The sequence below is a fragment of the Ammospiza nelsoni genome, chromosome 6 (genome assembly GCF_027579445.1).
Source record: "Ammospiza nelsoni isolate bAmmNel1 chromosome 6, bAmmNel1.pri, whole genome shotgun sequence".
NCBI classification, from domain to species: Eukaryota; Metazoa; Chordata; class Aves; order Passeriformes; family Passerellidae; genus Ammospiza; species Ammospiza nelsoni.
This window is the reverse complement of record NC_080638.1, coordinates 11,936,519-11,958,063: the sequence shown is the minus strand read 5'-3', so window position 1 is coordinate 11,958,063 and position 21,545 is coordinate 11,936,519. Positions and strand designations below refer to the sequence as shown.

The 21,545-nt window shown below is 47.6% G+C and overlaps 1 protein-coding gene across 1 annotated transcript; it reads left to right on the top strand.

The window, feature by feature from the left end:
• The first annotated feature begins 313 nt into the window (after positions 1-313).
• On the top strand, positions 314-20,164 carry DEAF1 (DEAF1 transcription factor). The gene is made up of 13 exons (XM_059474411.1): positions 314-530; positions 1,300-1,397; positions 1,743-1,872; positions 2,700-2,846; positions 3,648-3,787; positions 4,396-4,461; positions 5,382-5,508; positions 7,387-7,515; positions 8,244-8,372; positions 10,243-10,493; positions 16,319-16,384; positions 18,064-18,153; positions 19,184-20,164. The coding sequence occupies exons 1-13, from the start codon at positions 314-316 to the stop codon at positions 19,286-19,288; spliced, it is 1,695 nt and encodes a 564-aa protein (XP_059330394.1). The 3' UTR covers positions 19,289-20,164.
• Positions 20,165-21,545: the final 1,381 nt, after the last annotated feature.

The window sequence follows — 21,545 nt, the reverse complement described above, 5'->3', positions numbered from 1 at the left end:
GGCCGCGTTCGGGCGGGCTCGGGTCTCACCCGATCCGTCAGGTACCGCTTCGGGCCGCGCCGCGCGGACTCGGCCGCGCCCCATTGGCCAGCCGGCAGGGAGCGCGCGCGCCGGCCGCCTTCGCACGGGGCCCGAGCGGCTCGGGCCGCTTCGGGCCTCATCGGAACTCAGTCGAAAGGCCCCGAACACGCTCGTCAGCGGTCGGGCAGGCTCGGCTGCGCTCGGCTCGCCGGTCCCCCCTGCCCGCAGGACCCCCCTCAGGCGCGCCCGGGGGGGGGAGGCGGAGCGGGCTCGGCCACCCCCGGCCCCGCGCATGGAGCAGCGCGACGGCGACTCGGCCGCCAGACAGCTCGATTTGCCCGCGGGACCGGGGCAGCAGCGGGAGCCACCGCAGGCAGCGGAGGGGGAGGCGCAGCCCGAGGAGCAGGAGGAGGCGGTAACGGTGATGGCGGCAGACGCCGAGCACATCGAGATGGGAGCACCGCCAATGCCAAGCGCCGACGAGGCCGCCGCCGCCGCTGCCTTCGCAGGTCAGGGCGGGCAGCGCTCCCTCAGCCCGCCCGGGGCTCCCCCAACCCGGGCTCCGGCCCCCACACAGCCCCCGGGGCTCGGGTTGGGACAGCGAGCTCCCTCAGGGAGCGCTCCCACCGCCTCGCCGAATCCCACACTCCGCCCCTTCACACACAGTAAAGAGCGGGAGGCGCCCGGTGCGCCCGAGCCGCGGCCCCGTGTCCGCACAGCCAAGCGCCCCCAGTCACACAGCAGCGTCGTGCAGCCGAGCTGCGCTGCCACAGAGGGCAGAGCCTTCGCCCGCCCCAGCGGCTGTTGTTCTTTCACCCTCACCCACGTGGGAACCCCGAGATTTGAGCCAGGCCAAGCGCTCAACACTGCAGGAGCGCTGGGCTGTAGGGTTGTCAGCTCTTAACTGGGCGACGTGCACAGGTCATGGCACCATGGGAATTAATACATGACAGAGGCAGAATCTGTTGTTCAATTTATCCTGATGTCTGCCAGTCACCCCTATTTAAATAAAAGCCCTACAGCTCGGAGTATCCCTAGTACAGGCGCCATACTTATTTTTCTCTTCGTTCATCACACACTGATAGTGACTGCCCTGGTTTCATGGAGGTTAAAGCCTGTTGAACCCAAAGATTAATAGAATGATTGTGTTCCTAACAACTTACAGGTGCAATGAAAAATGAAATTAATTTAGAAAGGAAGGAAGAAGGAATTTTTCAGATGTTCATCAGGCTCTCTGCATGAAGCAGAAAATTAAATTAACCCTGTTTTACATTCCAGAAGTCACCACAGTGACAGTAGCCAACGTGGGGGCCTCTGCAGACAATGTTTTCACCACGTCTGTGGCCAATGCAGCTTCAATTTCAGGACATGTGTTGGTAAGTCTGTCCTTTCATTTGAGGGCCTTGACAAAGTTTCTCAGTGTAAATGAAGAGCTGTACTAAGGTCAAAGGCTTGTTTTCATTGTAATATCCAGGCACTAATCTACAAACCCATTAGCTGGGGGACATACAGGGCTTTTATTCCTAACTTTTTTACCTTTCCACCCCACATATTTGTCTGGTAACAGAGCTGGTAACCTGGAACATGAAATCTTTGAATTTGCTTCAGAGACTCAAAAATTAACCTAATAACTGCCATACAGATTGGAGTTTTAGGGTGCCTGTGAAATCTATTTGTGTTGAAGTGTTTTAATCAATTTAAACTCTTAATTTCTTCTGCAGTCTGGAAGAACAGCCCTCCAAATTGGGGACAGCTTGAACCCTGAGAAAGCCACTCTGATAGTGGTGCACACGGATGGTAGCATCGTTGAAACCACCGGGATCAAGGGGCCTTCAGCACCTCTCACACCAGGTATTAGACAGTCTGCTTCTGGTGGGTCACTCTCCCACAGGGATGGCTTCTACTCCACTCATCTTTCTGGAATCTAAAAATATGTGCATAATTCTATAAGGATGCTTTTCCCCCTTTTAAAAACTATAAAGTTGTTCAGATTGGAAAAGACTTTTAAGATATCAAGTCCTCACACAGTATTTTGTGTATTTCTTGGGAATGAAAGAGTCCTTTTTTTGTTTTTTAATTTTTTTCCTGTCAGAAATGTGTTTAATTTCTTCATTCTTTGCCCGAACTCTGGCAAAGAAGCTGCTTGAAAAATCTTGCCCTGTTACCAGGCTTTCTACACCCATCCTACCCCAAGGGCACACGGATAATTTTAACATGGTTAATAAAAATCTGTGTCTCCCAGTTCTGCACGTGTTCTTTCCACGGCTCCTGGAACGCATTTTCATGTCCATTCAGGCTGATACTTTAGTGTCTGTGTCGCTGAGGTTTTGTTCAGGGCTGCCTGGCAGTTTCCTTGCCGCCCACGAGATGGCACAGCAAACCTTCAGTGCTCCAAAGCTTCCCACAGGATGGGCTCTGGGAAGGGGAATCTCCAGCCAGCTCCTCTTACCATAGCTTACACGTGGTGTAAGGATCAGGTCACAGTCTCAGAGTTATTCCCTGTTAGAGCCCATTTCCTCAGGTCCTCTTTGCTTAATTCTCAGTTCATTCAGGCTGAGCTTTTTGTGCTGCTTCATTATGGGGGTGTTCCAGCTGCTCCAGTCAACCCAGCCGAGCATGGGATGGAACACCACTCTGCCTTTTGGTTGCTGACACCTTTCTTTTCTCTTTCCTGCAAGGACCACAGTCTCCTCCTACCCCTCTGGCAGCCGTCCAGGGGAAGAGTGGAACCAAGTACAACTGGGACCCGTCCGTGTACGAGAACGAGCTCCCGGTGCGGTGCCGGAATATCAGCGGCATTCTGTACAAGAACAGGCTGGGCTCAGGTAACTGCCACCAGGCTGAAGGGGGGCACAGCTCCTTCTCTTCCTGCTCTACTCTTCTTTTAATCAAGCTGTTCTTAAGGGCTGATTGTGACAGGAAAAAAAACCAAGTGAGTTTCCAAGACAGCCCAGAGTCTTTTGATTTTACTGTTCCCTTTTGTTTTGCTTTTCCTTCAGAGGGTTTTTAACTTTTTCTTAAACCTGCAAATATCCAGGCAGCCATGCAGTGAATCTCCTCAGTAATAGGCTCACTCCTTTAATGATTTTTTTGTCTCATAAGTAGACTTGTGTTTTTGCAAAACTCTGAAGAATCCCTGCTGGAATGCAAATAGTTTTTTCTCTTCACGGGGCTTCTGAGCTCTTCCTCTTGTCTTTTATCCCTGTGGGGAAGGGGAAGCTGCAGCAGAAATTGCCAGCCAGCCTGGCTGCGCAGTGCAGTGCTTGCTTTGTGGGCACAAAGTTTTTATTTCTAAACCCACCACAAACACAAAAAAGATCAGAAATTTAATTGCACATTGAGGAAAGACTTAAATTTGTGGTGTTTGTCCAATAAAGACTTTTCTTTTTTACAGAGGAGTAATTTTTACAGCCTTTTGAGACCCAGAGTTGGAGCTCTGAACATGCCCATCATTGTCACAGCCATGATAATAAATGGACATAGTTACCCAAGAGCAATGGGTATATTTAGTGGTTCTTACAGATTAACTGCTATTTTCTCCAGCAATTTTCATGTTTTCTTCTTTAGAGAAGTGGCAAAATTATCCTTAACCTGGACTAACAGAGTATTTTGTTGCTTTACTTCAGGAGGCCGGGGCAGGTGCATTAAGCAAGGGGACAACTGGTACAGCCCCACGGAGTTCGAGGCCATGGCGGGGCGAGCCAGCAGCAAGGACTGGAAGAGGAGCATCCGCTACGCCGGGCGGCCCCTGCAGTGCCTTATCCACGTACGGTTAAGTTTGCTCCCTCCTTTCTGCAGGAAGGGGCAGCTGGAGCCAGGTGTGATGGCACCAGGAGCAGTGCTTGGTTTGGTTGAGGGGCAGTGATGTGGGGGAATTGGTTTTCATATGTCTCAAAAGCACACTGGGAAAGAGTTTCTGCAGGGTGAAGTCCAGCCTTGAGCTGTGCCACAGGAGTTGAGCTCTCACCTGTGATACTGTAATTCAGTGTCCTGATCTCCTTCAATGTCTTTGCCTGCCACACATTCTTCATTTTCACCATTCATTATTTGGGTCCTCTATTTGAGTCTCCTGGAGAACTTGGCATAACCAAGTTGACAGTTGATTTCTGTTTGAGCAGAAATCAAATCTAGGCTGACAGTTGATTTCTGTTTGAGCAGAAATCAAATCTCAAATTCATATATCCTGGCCTTTGGGTGTGGAAATGGTTTGGTTTTCCTTTTCTCTCCTCTGACCCTCTCACCCCATTGCACTGTACAGCATCCAGGAGGGAATGGGTACCACTCTGGGAGCCATCCACATTTTTTAGCAGGATCAAGGTGTGCTCTGGGTGATTTTGGTGACTCTCATGCTGAACTGGTGACTTCTGATTCCAGGATGGGATTTTAAATCCCCATGCTGCCTCGTGTACTTGTGCCGCTTGCTGTGACGACATGACCCTGGTGAGTGGGAGGCTTTACATCCATTACTTTAGGAACTAATTATTTTTGTTGGACAAATTAACCAGTCAAGTTGCCACAGCTCTTGGGTGAGCAGGTCATGAGTGTCCTGGGAATTGAGTGCCCTGACACATGAGTGTTCAGGGACAACTGCTTTGTCCCTGCCCTGTGGAGAAAGGAGATAAGGAACTGCTGGCATTATTGCAGACCCTCAGTAAAAGTAGATCCTACTTAGTGCTTTTTTTCTTTTTTTTTCTCATTTTCTAATTAATATATCTATGCAAAATGCCTTTTGGGGATATCAGTGCTATTCATGATTTTTGACTCAGATTTCACAAGGTTTTGAGTTGGAAAATATTTTTGTAAAGAAGTAACATTATAATCTTATGATAGGTCAGTATTTTCATTTTAAAACTACTTGGGTTTTTTTGTTAGTTGATTAGGAGTTTGATTTTTTTGCTAGCTTGTTTCAAAAATGATATTTAAATCCTGAAGCAGAAGACTTTATCTTGACCTGGTGCTTTGCCTTTCTTTTCTGCTATGAACTGGCTGATGTGCTCGTTTTCTAGCCTGGAACTTCTTCCTCTCTTCTCCTCCCTCTTTTTCTCTTTTCTTCCACCACCTTGGCCAGCAGCTGATTATCTGCCCAGTTCTGCTCCTTAAATAATAGTGGGAAGATGTTGAATTTGTGCCTCTTCAGCTGGAGGGAGCTGAGTTTAACTTTTCTTTTTTATTCAAAGTTCTTTTTGTTTGGAAAACTTTTAAGTGCTTTGGTCTATTGTTGCAAACCACACATCATGCATAGGGATCTGTGCTGCTGTTCCTGGAAAGATGAGTGTAAAACCAAAGTCTCCAAAGAGATGCCTTAGCTAATGCCTTTTCCTTTTTTCTTTTCATTTTCTTTCTGGTATTTTTCTACCCAGAGTGGCCCTATACGACTCTTTGTGCCATATAAAAGGCGGAAAAAAGAAAACGAAATACCGGCAACTCCAGTGAAGAAGAATTGTTCCAAAAACATCACTCTGCTTCCAGCCACTGCTGCAACTACATGTAGGTTCTTTTCTCCTGGTAAAAATTGCTTCCTTTCTTTGGAGAGTTGCCCTGCTAGGTGTTTTATGTCTGTTAGTGGCCCCTTGGAACTGTCCAGCTGAGAAAAATGTCCTATTTTTTGGTCACATTCTTTTCATAGGATGATTTTATTGTCTCAGTGTCACTTCCTATTTTGTAGGAAGTAGCACAGTGTTGCCACATCTGAACACAAGTTGAATAGGAAAAAGTGCAGCTCTAGACCTCCAGGAGACTCAGGTTTAAGCATTGTGACATCCTTGTGCCTTGAACAGTAGGTTTCATATTTTGTGCTCAGAGAGGTTTGGATGATGTGCTGTGCCTGGAATTGTTCAAGGCCAGGCTGGATGGAGCTTGGAGCAGCCTGGTTTAGTAGAAGGTGCCCCTGCCCATTGTAGGGTGGTAGAAGGAGATGACCTTAAGGTCCCTTCCAAGCCCAAGCATTTCAAGATTCTGTGGTTATAGTACATGATTATATTGCCCCCTGTACCTGCTCTCAGTGGGGGGAGAATTATGGGATCCTGGCCTAGATCCTTAGTGGATTTTAGGTTGATTTTTCACAAATAACAACCGAGAAATTTCCTGTTGGAATTAGGTTTGGGAGAGGCTGGCCCTTCTCTGCTCTGCCAGAAATCCCCATTCCATCCTCTGAGCTTCTTTGTGTCCCTTAGAAGCTGGAGTAAGATTTGTGCTATTCCTTGCAAAATAGCCTGGAAGCAGCTGGAATGAAACCCCCAGCCTGAAAGTCGTTAATGAAGGAGGCAGAAGGTGATGCTTTGATCTGCACTGAATCCCTCTCCAACATTCAGCTTTGTCAGTTACTGGTTTGATTGGCAAATTATCTGTGTGAGAACAGGAATTAATTTGCAAGCTGATCCAGCTCACACATCCCCAGTCACATCCATTTGTCCTCCTGCTCTCGGCACGCTGGCATCATCTGCAGGTAACAGTACAAAGTGAGTCAAGGAGGAAGCAACAGAAATCTAAAAAAAGAACAGAAAAGTAAGATTAGATCATCAGCAACAGTAGGAGGAGAAACACACAAGGGTTCTGCAGAGTTGTTTTATGGCTTTGGTTTTTTTAGTCTACAGATAGGTTGAATCTGTATTGGTTTGTTATGTGAGGTGCTGTGAGGCTGCTCCTTCTTTTATGCTGGCACTGAAAGAGAGAACTTCTTGTTTTGGTGGCCAAATACTTCAGCCAGGAATCTGTAGCTACAGTATTTTAAAATTTAATTATTGTGTGCCACAGAATCAGACCATCACCAATTAATGGTACCAGTTAAATAATCCTCTTCAAAATGGATTTTAAACATTCAGAAGCCACTCAGGTATAATTATCCAGAAGGATTTTGTGCCTTGTTCCTTGCATTGGCTGAGCACATTCTAGCACTTTGTGTAGATAAACAGCTAAAATTGCCCAGCTGTCATGGAATTAGCTGTAATCCACAAATTGTTGTGTTGATTTAAGTAACAACAAACACTCTTGCTAAAATTGTCATAAAGCAGCCAGAAATTAATGGGGTGTGTGGCCTCACTGAATCTTTATGGGAAGTGTTACGTTATGGTTCATAAAATAACTGAAAGTGTGGTGATTTGGGAGATACTAGGTTTTAAATTAACATTTTGGCCTCGTGCCCCCAGAGCCTTGGAAGTACAGCAGAGTCTTCAGAAACCCCTTGGGGCTTTTATTCCCCTTTCCAACTGCACTGGTCACAGGTGTGATCCAAACTGGGTTGTCCCAGGCTGGTGATCTGTGAGTCCCCTGAGCTTGGGTGGTGCAGCACAGGGATAACAGCAAACAGCTGGACAGGCATGTCCTCTGCACTGAGTGTTAATTATGAAAGTGCTTTAATGTTTCCAGTCACCGTGACTCCCTCTGGACAGATCACAACCTCGGGGGCGCTGACCTTCGACCGCGCGTCCACCGTGGAGGCCACGGCCATCATCTCAGAGAGCCCAGCACAGGGGGATGTTTTCACTGGAGCCACTGGTAAGAGCTCAGCTCTCTCCTAGACAGCCATGGGGAGGAGGAAAAGAGGTTTGGATGCCCGCTGCTGAACATTTTGAATGCAACACAAAGGATTTATTTCTCAAGGGAGACACTGCCCAAGGCACTGTCTTTCCTGTGAGGTCATTTCAGCAATTTGAAATCTTAGCAGTTGCATCAAAGGAGAAGCTTTGCCCAGGTGTGGCAGCTGCTAATGTTCACCTCTACTGAGTTCCTAGGATTTATGTTCATGTCTGTAATATTTTTTTTAACTCCTCATTTAACCTGAAATACTACCAAAAAACCTCAAATTAGGTGAGGGTTGAAATGGAGTGAAAAATGCCAGGATAAATCAAACAAAATATAAATGCATGACATACATTTCAGTTCTCTCAGTCTGAGTCATGCTTTGGGTTGTGAGCTTTCCTGGGGAAGTCATCTTGCTCCAAGAATGAGTTTGGAGCCCTGTGATGATTGTGGATATTTCAATATGTGGGATGTAACTAAGGAACCTGTGGCTCTAAAGGTGAAAGTAGAACATGGTGGAGCAAGGACCAGGATTCCTTGCTTGCTGACTGTGTGAGATTCTGCTGCTGTTTCACGTTTTCAACTCTTGGGAATTACCACAGAGTGTAGAAACTTGTATAAAACATAAAAACATAGGGGTGAATGCAGTGTAAGGAACACCTGCCAGGTGTGTCAGTGATTCCCAGGCCCTTGTTCTCCTGCAGTTCAGGACACCAATGTCCAGCAGCCTTGCCGGGTGTCTCATCCAGAGCCTCACTATCCCAGTTACCAGGACAACTGCCAGATCTCACCCTTCCCTGAGGCTGCACTACCAACGTCTCATCCCAAAATCGGTATGTTTGCTCTCCCTGTGCTTCAGTTTCCTCCCATCTTTCTCAACAAAGGTAAAGACTGGAGAAGAAACATTTGCTCTCTTTTGCTTGTGAGTTTTACAGATACTAAGATTTGGACAAGCAGGTTTCCCCTTTGTGGGAAATTTTTCACTCTTTATTGAGAGCTTTTATTTATTGATTGTGCCAGAGGCGGCTGCTGTGATTCTGCATCATGAGTTGTCTTGCATTCCCTGCTGTTCCTAAAGTTTTTGCTTCCAGACTTTTGTCTCTTTGGGCACTGTGGCTGAACATTTATTTAGTGTTCGATCTGAGGAGAACAAACCCAATTAAAATCATGCCACAGAAGCTTTTCTAGACGTCCCTTTACTCCAGTGATGCGTGCTGGGGGTACTTTTGACCAGGTTTAGTGTCAGTTTTCAATCTCCTCTGTATGACCCTTATTTATTTATTTGGAGTGGCACAGGATGTTCCTGGTCTCCAGAGTCAGATCTTCTTGTGTTTAAGACTTAGTCAGATCTTGATGTTACTAATTAAACATTGATTGTTTTCTCACCAGTGAATACTTTCTCTTGCCTGATGTACTTGTGCCAAAAAAACCCAAACTAGGTGAGGGTTGAAATGGAGTGAAAAATGCCAGGATAAGTCAAACAAAATATAAATGCATTATATACATTTCAGCAGTTTGAATTGGAATTGGAAGAGGAATTGGAAGTAATTCCTGTTTGATATGTTATCAAATGCCAGGCAGGGATAAATACTGTGCTGGAAATGGAGAGTGGGAAAGGCTCTTGTGCAAACAGACATTGATAAAAAAGACTGGTTTATCTCGTACTCATATCTAAGCGCAAATAGTTCCACGCCACTCGTGTGCAAATTCATTAAAATTGCTGTTTTAATTAAGGGTGTTTTGAGGTAAGAAGTCTGCACAACCCTGAGGCTGATGGTACCTTCTTTGTACCAGTAAAGAATTCAGTGGGGAATGTCGAGGTCAGTGTTGGTAGATGTGAATGTCTTGGACTGAATTTTATGGCAGATGGTGAGTATTTATTGCTAGAATTACATTTTGGAAAAGGAAAGCCAGATAACATTTTCTTCCTGGAATGTTACCTAAGCTGAGCTTATGCTGTGTATGGTGGAGTTCTGGGTCTGGATTTAATTTTGTCATACCCTGATCTCCCAGTGTACACACAAACCTAATGTGAAAAGTAACTGGTTCAGTGACACAGTAACTGCTGTGTTATTGAAGGGCTTCCCAACCCATGGTTTTGGGAAGTCCATGTTTGGAATACACTCACGTGGAGGTAATGGTGACTGTCTGGGGTAAAGTCCAGTGTCTGGCCAGGTTTGTGTAAAGGTCAGAATTCAGGAAGCACAGAGAGTGTGATGTGGATCAGTACTTGAATTTTGTGGTTTGCAGCCTGAGAATTGACATCTGGGCAGGATCATCAGGATGTTTCTGTAAAGTATTGGGTCACTGAGTGACTTACTCTGACCTTACCTAGCCGTGGCTGAGGGAAATGTTCTTGGCAGTGGTGGAGGAGTTCCTGGTAATGCTGCTTTCACTGCATCATGGTGCTTCTCCACAGCAGTGCTGGGAGGTGTTAAACTCTTCCCAGGGTCATCCAGGTCAAGAGGAGGCATTCTTGTCCTGTGGGCTCGTTCTGCCCAGATGTGCACTTGATGTTGCAGAAGGAACAATCTGTTTAACAAACACTTTCCTGGGCTGGAAATTCTGCAAACCACATTTTAAAAAAGAAACCAAACACCACAGAAAAACCACAAAACCCAACACCCTGCCGCCACCACCACCACTTGATGGAAATGAAACCCCCTAACTGTCTGTATATTCTCTCTTGTTCCTCATGTCCAGTGTTGACGTCTCTGCCTGCCCTGGCGGTGCCCCCCCCGACGCCCACCAAAGCCATGTCGCCGTCGGTGGTGAACGGGCTGGAGGTGACGGAGCAGCGCAGCTGGCTCTACCTGGAGGAGATGGTCAATTCCCTGCTCAGCACAGCTCAGCAGCTGAAGACTTTGATTGAGCAGGCCAAGCAGGCCAGCTCCTCCTTCCGTGAGGCTGCTGTCACACAGGCCAAGATCCAGGCTGATGTGGAGAGGAAAGAGGTAACCGTGCCGCAGCGGCTCAGCCATGGGCACCTTTGGGGCTGAGTGGTGAGCAGAGTAGTTGCTGGCTGGAGCAGTGGTACTGGAAATTGTTTCTCCAAGCCTTGAAAGCAGTGTTAGCAAGAGAAATCTTCCCAAGTTATTTGTATCCTGGGGAAAGGAATAAAGTTCTCTGGGATTCCAGGAGCTGTGGGCAGCAGGCTGGTTGTACAGACTGTTTGGTGTCACGATCCTGAGCTCTCCCATCAGCTGTCCATAAAGTTATGGGATGTGGGCACTGAGTCCTGATCTGTGGAAGCTGGTGAGTGTTCAGCAGTGCAGTGGCAGCTGTCAGGTGAGCTGGGCTTTCAATAGGATATGTGGAACAGCTTAACACAGAGTTTATGGGGAAGTGTTCTGTCCCAAGGTAAAAGAGGGAGTCGGGGAGGATTCTTTTTGATAGATTTCTCAGATGAAAATAAAGCACAAATGCGGCAATATTGTATCTGAATATAAAGAAGGGTGAGCGTCCTACTGAAGTGGCATAGAAAAGAGAGCAGAGAGGAGAAAAGAGAGACGGAGAAAGAAACGGAAGACAGGGACAGCGTTACCGCTAGCACGCCGGTGCTCTGTCAGCGCCAGCTCAGAGGCGGAGCGTGCGTGTTGCCAGGCGCGGCGACACCCCGAGGCTTTTGTCAGTGCTCGGGCGCAATCTTACAGCAGCAGCAGCAGCAGCGTGTCCCCGGCGGCGGCAGCGAGCCGCCCTGCGCGGCTCCTGTGAGCGGCTGCGAGCTCGTGGTGGCTGCAGGCGGCAGCTGCGGGCTTGTCTGGCTGCAGGCGGTGACGCCAGGCTGGTGTTCCCGGGCTGAGTGCTGTGGCGGGATGGCGGGGCGGGCATGGCACAAACACCGCGGCGGCCGCGGCTGGGCGCAGATGGCTGCAGCTGTGCCTGGGAAGCGCGGTGGAGGCAGCGGGCTGTGGAGGCACCCGCTCCGTCGGGGAGGCAGCGGAGCACAAGGTCATCTGGTTGGCAGAAGCAGGGCAAAGCAGGTAGGGGCAGGGAAGCAGGACCACAGGGAGGAAAAGGTTGAGGGGTGGGGGGGAAGAAGGGCCAAGGTGATTCTCCCAGCAAGCTCCTGATGCCTCCAAGAAACCCAAAGCAAAAGGACTCTCCATTTTGTCACAGTTAGCCACTTTTATGTGCTAAGGCTCCTTCCACAGCCCGATTGTACCGATATTCTTCATGGGAATCCGAGCCTTTGCCCTACCGGCGAGTGGGGCGGGTCGCTGACAGGCTGATCATGGAGGCTTTTTCGGCCCTGATTGGCTGCCAGGCAGAGCCCTCGCAGGAACAGGGTTACCAGTACGTGTACAGACATGTATAACTTACAGGAACTCTTCACCCTATGTGTAACATAGGTCGAACCATAAATAAAAATCAGATTGATCCCTCTCAGAAAGATATGCAGTAAAGTTTAGAGGTGTTTTACTGAGAACTGTGCAAGCAGAGCTGACTCACACCTGGTGGTAGGACTGGCAGGCTGCCTGTCCTCTCAGGAGCCTTGACTGGTTCCCATCTTCTTTCTGTTGTGAATTATCCACAAGGACTGCCCTCTTCTCCTTGCTCTTCTTCTATGTAACTGATGCATGGTAGGGATCTCGGATCCTTCTGACCACCAGCTCATGCATGCACCCAACTATAGCTTCATCCTGAAGGTGCTCTCCCTTTCCCACAGATCCACAGCTGGTGTGAACTAGGGAGAGAGAGGTGGGGGGCAGTGTTGGAACCATCAGTAGCTGCTGAACTCCTTTCCCAAACACCACTTTCCTGCTGGTGCCATCAGCATTGTGCTAACATCAGTTTTCCACTGAATCCATAGGCATGAGTGTGCAGCAACAGGCCTGGAAGAGAGGTGTGGGAAGACTTTGCTGGAAGCTGAGGACCCCTAGGACAGTCCTTGCAGCCTCTTTGGTATTCTTTGCCATGCTAAACTCTCCCATACGATGCATCTTTGATGTGCAGGTGTGTGATATGTTGGGAGTCTAATCCTTCCCTGCCTCCCTCCTGCAGAACAGGTGCTGGTACTGCTGCCCAGGCTTGGGCTGGCTACTGCTGGAAAGCTGCACAGAGTGGGACACTGAAATATTGGAAGCTTTGGCACAGTTGAGTGATAAACATCTGCTTTTGTTTAGCTTCACTCTGCTTTTTTTTCCAGTCTATGTGCATCCTCCCTTCTGTTTATCCTCACAGTGGTTTCTGGAATGGTTATTCACTCCCTTCTCCACACCCTCTGATCCAAAACCAGCTCTCTTTGATGTTCTTCTAGTTACTTCTTGTCCTGGGAATGGGAGTTAGAATCCCTCCTGTGTATGGATTAAAGCTGGCTTGACATGGGAAGGATGAACACATGCTTTCCAGAGAAAACCCCTTTCCCAGGAACTGCTGCATGCCCAGTTACACGACTTGAGTCTCACCATTCTCTGTGTGTAGTGGGGACCTCCACACTTGTGCACTGTGGTGAAACCACAATACTCATGCTGATATTTTTTATCATCCAGACAATTCTAAGCTGGGCTGCCTGCTGGAACCATCCAGGCAGTATCACAAGTACCACAAGTACCTATCTCTGAATGAATTCCTTCTTGTGAATTCCATATATGGACAAAACTCTGTGTTCCTGGATACAGGGAAGCAATTACACTAAAGGTCAAAGAACTGGCTCTCTGCTTTTGTGTTGGTCAAAGGGCCTTTCCCAGTTTTCTAGTGGTTTGTAACTCAGTTTCCCACTCTGAGTATGTATGTGGTCCCGTGGCTTTTTGGGCAGTTAAGGTATATGAGAGGCAGACAGAGAGGCCTTCATGCTCTTCAGGTAGGGGATTTTTTATGGACCAGTTTAATACAAAGGAAATTGGTGCTTAATTAGCACTTAGTTCATTCCACTGATAGAACTTCAAGGGTGAGCAAACAGGGGAAGCCTTTCCTGGTGGTGTCCTTGTGTCAGAGCTGCAGTGAGGCTGGGCCGCAGATGAGATGATAACAGAGCTGCAGACTCAGCTCTTCCTGGAAGAGTGACTTAGTACAGAGCAGTATTGGAGAGATCTGATAGAAACAGCCTGGTTCCCAACTGGACACAAACTTAGGTGCCTCGTTTTATGTTACACACCACTCACTATAGAGTGTTTCAGTATTATACTTATTATTTAATGAGCTTTGGAGTCATTAAATAGCACAAATGAGCTGTCCTGCTCCCATAGAGCAGTAGTTAGGTTGCCTTAGCTTTAAACAGCAGGAGCTGTGCTCTGTGCTGGGCAGTGTTGGTGGTTGTGGGACTCAGACAGCTCTGAAGTGTGTGTGATGTGAGGGGTTTGCACTCTGCCTCCCTCCTTGTACCATCTTAACCCTGTGTCAGGGGCTGGGAACATCCTTATCCCTTTTGAAAGAACTGTTTCAAATGCTGTAGATAAAGGCTTCACCAGCAGGGAAGTTTTTTAGCACATAATTTAGTATTTTGGCAGTTCTGACATGCACTCTGTTGCTTTCTTTGTACTTCTTAATTTTTGTAAATTTGTTCAAGGGTCATGGTTTGTTGAGCAAATTTCAAGACAGAGGATCTCCTTCAAATTTTGTTTCCATCTTTCCCACAAGTCATTTTGATGTCCCTGGGTAAGTCCTTGGCCTCACTGTGCCTCAGATGAAAATAACACTTCCTTCCCAGAGAGCTCATGTGCAAGTTTGCAAAGTGTTAGGAGCCTCTGAGTATGGTTACATTTGTATTACTTAGAAGTCCTGGGGAATGGTATCCCAAAAGAAAAGCAAACCAGGAGCCCTCCAGCTCCATGTTTGTATGAACTTCCAAAATGCCTCATGATATTGCAAAAAATGGAAATATGGAGAGATTTATAAGGTTTTTCTGAATTGCAGCATTTTGTGTGGGATTAGTTAAATACAACTGCTCTGGCTGAATTTCATGTGGCTGTTAAGAAACAGTTCTGGAGTATCATTAGTAATTAGGTTGTGGTTGAGTATCTGATCCCCTGGTTAATATCTCCATTTGGTTTTACTGCATTTTTTGGTAAGGGAAAGACATCTGGGAATTTAGGGTGAGTGGAGTAACAAAGGCTCAGTGTCTCTTGCAATAGATATTTGACATTTGCAGATCAGGCCCAAAATGAAGAGATTAAAGGCAGAACTGACATGTTGGTGTGCTTGGGCAATGTAATTTTTCTGAGTGTGCATTAATCCAGTGTTTATATCAGATAAACTTTAGGATGGGGACATTACACATACTCACTAAATTCTGTGCCAGAATTGCTGGGGAATAATAAAGAGATTCAGGAAATGCATTAATTGTATTTTCTGTATAAGTTGAAGAGAATCAGTGTTGAAATCCCACAAATGTTTTAATTGGAATAGCCCTCTGTAAAGCAGAGATGCTTCTAGAGCCCTGCCTGTTTGAAAACAAGGTGGAAAATTAAATCAGCAAACAGCTGGGGCATCTGAATGCTTTTTAAGAAAGATTAAACCAATTCAGGGCTGGAGAATATGAAATTAATCTAAAAAGGGTTGGACAGTTAAGAAATAGTCTCTGGTCAGCAAACAGTGGCTTGTGTATTCCAAACTAGCAGTGATACTCTTGGGAATTGGAGATTCTGCATTTTGTGGGGCTGTTTCTGTGAGAGATCTGAATGTGTCTGGCTTGTTCCTCTCTCTTATCACACCTTTTCCTTCTCCATGGTTTGTGCATGGCTGGAATTGCCTTGTCAAATAGGGCAAAACCAAATCACACCCCTGGCAGGCCACAGCAAGAGGCTTCTCTGCCTCCACCTCCATCTGCCTAGAGTTTTTTAATTTAATTTCTGTCACGGTAATATCCAGGTTTTGAAGGTTGTGGTTTCACAGGAGAATAAATACTGTGCTCTCAGGTCATATACTTGTAAATTAAGCCTTTAATCTCCTTATGTGTTGAGTCAACTCCTGGATGAACCTGCTTGGCCTGGAGGAAGGGATTCAGCTTTTTTGGACTTTTTAACTGTTCCAAATACATTTAAGCCAGGGTTAGCACATAATTAATTTGGGATTGGGTTTGGATGCCATTGGTTTGGGACTTCTGTCCCTCATTGCTGAGTGTGTTGCTGCTGCAGCAGGTACAGCAGCACCTGGTTGGGCTTGAGCTGGTGTGAAGTCATTCTGCCAGGCAGCCAAAGTGGGCTCTGATCACCTCCAGAGGACTGATGGAGTCACAACTTGTTCTACAGCCCTCTCACTCTTCTGTTTCAAGGAGGAGTAATGATTATGGTTAGTGCTGCTCCTAAAGTCTAAGGCATCTTAATTTTGTTCAGCTTTTTTTCCCCCTAATCCTTTTTAGTGGGCTGTACCTTCCCTCCAGACTCCTTTGCCTCTTTGTGAATTAGGATCACTGGACTTGACCCAAAATTTGGCCCTGGAATGTGCCACTTGGCCCTGTTACCCTGGTGTTTTCCTCGTGTTTCCTGTGCTGATTTTCTAGTTCCCATGTGTGGGGGAGTTGCAGTCAAACCCCCCAGTTTAAGGGCAGATGTGTGGCTGGGTGGAGTGGGGAGCTGGGTTTGGAGGAAATGCTGTACTGAACTGGCAGTTTGTCACCTCAGCCTGTTCTCTCACAGGCTCCTTGCTCTGTCTCCACATCAGGTGACAGTGTCCCTCTCCTAGAAGTGAGGAGTGAGGGGCCACCCTGTCCTCTTGCAACTGCAGTGTGGGGCTGGGCAGACACAGCTCAGCATGGAGACCCTCCATCCCAGCACCCTTTCCACCCCCTCACGTCGTGCTCTGGCTGGGAAATGACATGTCTGCTGTGTTCTCCTTGCAGCAATACCAGAGCCAGTTATTCCAACAAACAGAGGATGTGGATGGGAAGACAGAAATCATCATCAAGGTAGGCTGCGGATGTCTCATGTTGTGAAGAGCCTTTTGGTCTTTGTCTTATTCCATTTAAAGACTCAGAGCTGTGGAATCCTGTGCTCTGTGTCTGGCCTTCTGGCAAAGGATCTGAGCCCTTCCTTCCCTTGGCCAGTGCTCCAAGCAGTGTCTCCCCTTTCCAAAGCATTCCAGATTTCTGTGCTCCTTCACCTGGCCAGGTTCATCAGTCTCCCTCACCTCTGAGTGGTGGTGCTGCAGCTCTGGTGGGTGGCTGTCACAGAGCTGTGACAGGAAGACAATTTGCTTCCTTTCTGTCCTGTGAGCTGGTTTTCATAACTCCACAATTTCTTCAGGTATTTGGAATGGGAGTTAGCTCTGGACCCATGACTGAAGCCCTTAGAGCTGTGTTGCTCAGTTCTCTTTCATATCTGCAGGTACAACCATGCCCCGTGTATATTCCACATTTTCCAGTTACAAACAGCCCCAGTCAAGTGTCCCCTCAGGGCAGGCTTTGCAAGTCCCAAATCACAGCTTTAGGCCCTTTTTAGTGTCCCAAATCCACAGCTGCACATCAGGAGCACAAACACAGTTCAGTGTCACCAGCTGTTTACTGCAGGTACATGGAAAGGTGTGAAAGAGGGTGTTAATCAGAGCACTGATTTTTGGAGTGGTTTTGCTCAGTGAGAGAAGAAGCCTGGAGGAACTGATGAGCCCACAATACTTTCACAGCCCAGCAACACTTCTTGTCACTGCTGCTGATGTGCTAATGATTTGTCAGGGATTTAATGAACTGGAAGTGGAATGCTCTGTGAAGTGCTTATTTTGGTGGTAGTTCAATGATGTTTCCACCCAAATATACAGGTTATGTTAATTGATGTCACCAAAATAAGATTAAAGCGATAGACACAAAAACATCACTTAAAAAGCAGGTGTGATTTTTCACCTGTGTATCCTATCTCACCTTGCTTCTGGATTTAAATCCTGGGCTTCTGTTAGAGCCTTCTTAATTTGATTCCTGTTTCCCTCTTGGTACTCTCCTTATGTAGTCTTGACTGGGAAGGGACCAAGGAACATATCCCATAGGAGCAGATGCCTTTTTCCTCCCTAAAACTAGGGGAAAATACCTGAAGGGTCCCATCTGTATTTTTAATCTGTTGTCCTTCCTCAGACCTTCTCTTAGACATACACAGGATTATAAACCCAACAAAACCACCAATGAAATCTGCCTTTAAACCTTTAAATTTGGGATAACCTCAGAGTTTGTGTGTCAACAGCCTGTGCACAGCCTGACATGTCTGGGTGGGATACACCCGACTCCTGTAGTTACCTGACTGATGGATACCAGACCTATCTGGAAGGAGGTTTCCCTGGGGTTGTGGGGATGGATTTCCATGACCACTCAGTGTCCACACACAGTTTGGGAGGGCTTCCAGCCCAACAGAAAGAAAAACAGGTGCATTTTATTTTCCAAATGAAATTTCATTTCCTGCTAAAAGAGCAAGGAGAGTGGGTCTCTGAGGGTGTATCCAGAGGCCACTGGGCCTCTTTGTTGTGGGTTGTGTGCTGAGGCTGTTTTGGGAAATGGGAGCTTTCCCACTGCTCTGGCATTCCAGCCATCACAGCACTGCTGGTGCACCTTGGTGATGCCCCTGTTTTTTCTCTGTGTGACTTGTCCCTCTCCATCCCTTCCCACAGCAATCCTGCGTCAACTGCGGGCGGGAGGCCACCAACGAGTGCACAGGATGCCACAAAGTCAACTACTGCTCCACGTTCTGCCAGCGGAAGGTATCAGCCTGCCTGTGACCTGGGGTTCAGTTCCCTGGGGAGGGCTGTGTGACCCTGGGGACAGCCAGGCTGCTTGGGCTGTCACCTGATGGGTGTCAGTACTGAGGGAGGAAGGTACAGCAGAGCCATGCAGTCAGAGCAGAGCCTTGCATGGGTTAAGCACTCCAAACCCACCCTGCCAGTGGGATCACCAACAAGGCTGTCGTGATGGGGCAGGTCTGCAAGGCAGGACAGGGTTAAAAGGGTAGAGAAGGTCCCCGGGTTTGCACACACCTTCCCAAAGGTGACCCCAAAAATCCAAGTAACACTAGAAATGAAGCATGGACACCTGACTGGGATCTGTGGGGAGATGGGAGCACTCTTACAGCCCCTTCATGCTGCTTCCTTCCTTCCCTGCTGCTCCTGCCGTGGCACTGAGGACATAGTTCTCCTTTCCATTATTTGTGATGCTGCAGGTGGTACAGTGGGACAGACTCTACAATTGTGAACTTGGGAGGTGGGAACAGTGTGAAGTACAGTGGAGGAAGCTGCTGTGTGTCATGTTTCACACCAGTTCCTTACAGTGACCCTTGGCCCTTGCTTGGAGTGAAGGATGGTTCAGTTTAGCCATTACAGCTCTGCTGGGTGGCCAGGTTCAGGTTCAGGCAGAGTCAGCTGTTCTGAATTCAGTCAGTTCCAGAAGAAATCTGTTCCTGTCCTAGCTGAGCTAAGATCCAGCACAGCACTGTCCCTCAGGAGCATTCAGTGTTGAAAGCTGGCTTTCAGGAGAGGAGAGGCTTTAAGTCAAGGTTCTGACTCAGTTCTAGTAAATTTTCCATCTGACTGACACTGATATCCTGGATTGTGGTCTGTGTGGAGATGGCAGCATTCTGCTTAGTCTGATTCCACCTCTTACATTGATCCAGTGCATGGCTCCTTTGTCCCCCATCGTTGGTCTGGTTTGTGGAGAGAGAGTGCTTCTCACGCAGGGAGGGCCCTTCTCCAAGGGCCTGTTCTGCTCACAGCCTTTCCCTCTGCTCTCCCCTGGCAGGACTGGAAGGACCACCAGCACATCTGTGGCCCGCCAGCCACGGTGACGGTGCAAGGGGACGAGGTGCACGTCCCGGACAATGTGATGGAGAAGGTCACCGTGTGAGGGCGCTACCTCCGCAGCCGTTCATGGACACGCGGGGCCGGCTGGATCGGCGACCGGCGGAACGGTCTGTCCTGTGCCAACAGCACTCTTCTCACTAGTAGACTCATTTTTCATTGATTTTTTGATACTGTGACAGCACTTGTCTATTTCCAATCCCCTTCCAAAACTTTGGATAATACAGAGACTGTGAAAACCTCATCTGGAATCCTCTCCCTTCCGTCCCAGCCCCGACTGGCTTTGGGAGGCTTTGCCTTTGCCTGACTGGATCCTCCACCATGTGGATTACAGCAGTCGCCTCATCTCTCTTGAGATGGATCTGAAGCAGGTGCTGCAAGGAGATCTGCCTGTGCTTCCTCCTACTGGGGCCTCCCTACCTCTCATTAGAGAAGAGAAACAAATCTTGGTCGGTTTATCTAATTGCCTTGACAAAGTCGGTACAAGTTCTTAGTTTGGCATTGAAAGGATTTTTGGGTTTCCTGTGTTCCCTCTGTGCTGGGCAAATCTGGAACACATTGGACTTCTCCTCTTAAATATAGTTGAAAAATAACATGTTATTAAATAAAATGTGCTGAAAGCACAGGTGTGCCCAGTGATTCCCCTTCATTCCCTGGGCAGCACTTTGTGGTACAGGTAACTGCTCAGGTGAGTGCACCAACAGCTGCATGTGTGTCTGTACTCCCTGTCTACCTGGGAGGTGTTTTCTTCACAGCTTCATTCCACAGCGTGCCTGGAATGTCACTCATAGCATCCAGCTGGCCAGAATCAGATGGGATCAAGCCCAAAGTGAGCAAAGGTGGATATGGGGCTGTCCTGTCTCTGCCCTGTAGAAGCTGCTAATTAGAGATGTGCTGACCATTAGGGAGTTACTGGCTTTGTTCACTGCAACAAAATAATTTTAATTATTAATCTACTATTTTAATAGTTAATTAAATCCTTTATTTGTTAATTAAGTTAAACCTTTGTTTGTGGTTGGAGATTTCAGAGGAGTCTTGACAGGTGCACAAGCCTCTGGTTGTTTGGTTGGGTTTGTTCTTGGCTTCAGGCATAGCCCCCATTAGGGGTCACAACCCCCATGAAGGGTCACTATTGTTTGCTCTGGTTGAGGGGTCACAGTCCCTGTGAGGGGTCACTTGTCCTGGCTCTTGTTTGCTCCAGTTTGGTGATGGTGGATGAGGATGGCTGTTCAGTTCCTGCTCCAGGCAGGGTCACCTGAACCACAGAGTGACCCAACCTAACATTACACATGCTGTCAAACAGAAAATTCTATCCTGACTTACAGGAAACTTAAAAACAGAGAAAAATGCCATGGAAAAGACTCAAAGGTGAACTCCATTGAAAAGACTAGAGGTTTCTGACAAATCTATTCCTTCCACTTTGCATCTTAAAGGTCTGTTAGGTTGCATTCCATGTGTTCCAAGGCAGCGGGAGCTGGTTTTCCATCTCTCAGAAGTGCCCTTGGTGGGTTTGCCAGCAGCACCAGCTCCTGAGGGTCATTGGTCCTCATTCTCCCATGGAGGGAGATGACAGGGCTCCCACAGTCAGTGGCAGGTGGTGTTACTTCCTGGCTGTTTCCTGGGAAAGTTATTCCTCTTAACACAGAGCTGAGCAGGCCCAGGGGGCAGCAGTACAGTGCCATAGAGGACCAGGAGCTGGTGGCCACAGTGTGCGGCTCTTCAAGAAGGAGCCATGCTTCCCACGAAAGTCAAGCAGGAACTGAGGCAGGATGGGAACAGAAATTATCTGTGATACTCCTGGGAAGGAAGGAAAAGGCAACTCCTTCCATTCCCAAAGCAAAATGCTCACTCCTGCTTTCCAACATAACACTTGAGTGTTGGGAATGGTTTCTGCTCACAGTTAAATGCTGATTGCCCATTGTCTAGAACTTGGAGTTAGTTAATTGAGAAGGCAGTCTTGATTGAGGCCACAATAACACAGATCATTTACAGGGTTTCTTGCATCCTGCATTCAGATGCAGCAAACACAGCTCTGAAACAGCACCTCTGGAGAGCCCACGGTGCCCTGGTACCTGGGGCAGCTGTGCCCCAACCCAGCATGTGACAGCTCAGAAATGCACAATACAATCGTGGGAATTGAGTCTGTTTGCTGGTGAGAAATTGAGCACCTGCTATTTTTAGTCAAAGGAACACTCTAGACATACCCTTTCCGTTCTGCTTCCAAGCAAATTCCCTCCTGGAAACAACAATCCTGTAAAAAATCATTACTTGGAAGACTGTATTTTTCTGCAATATTCTTTTTC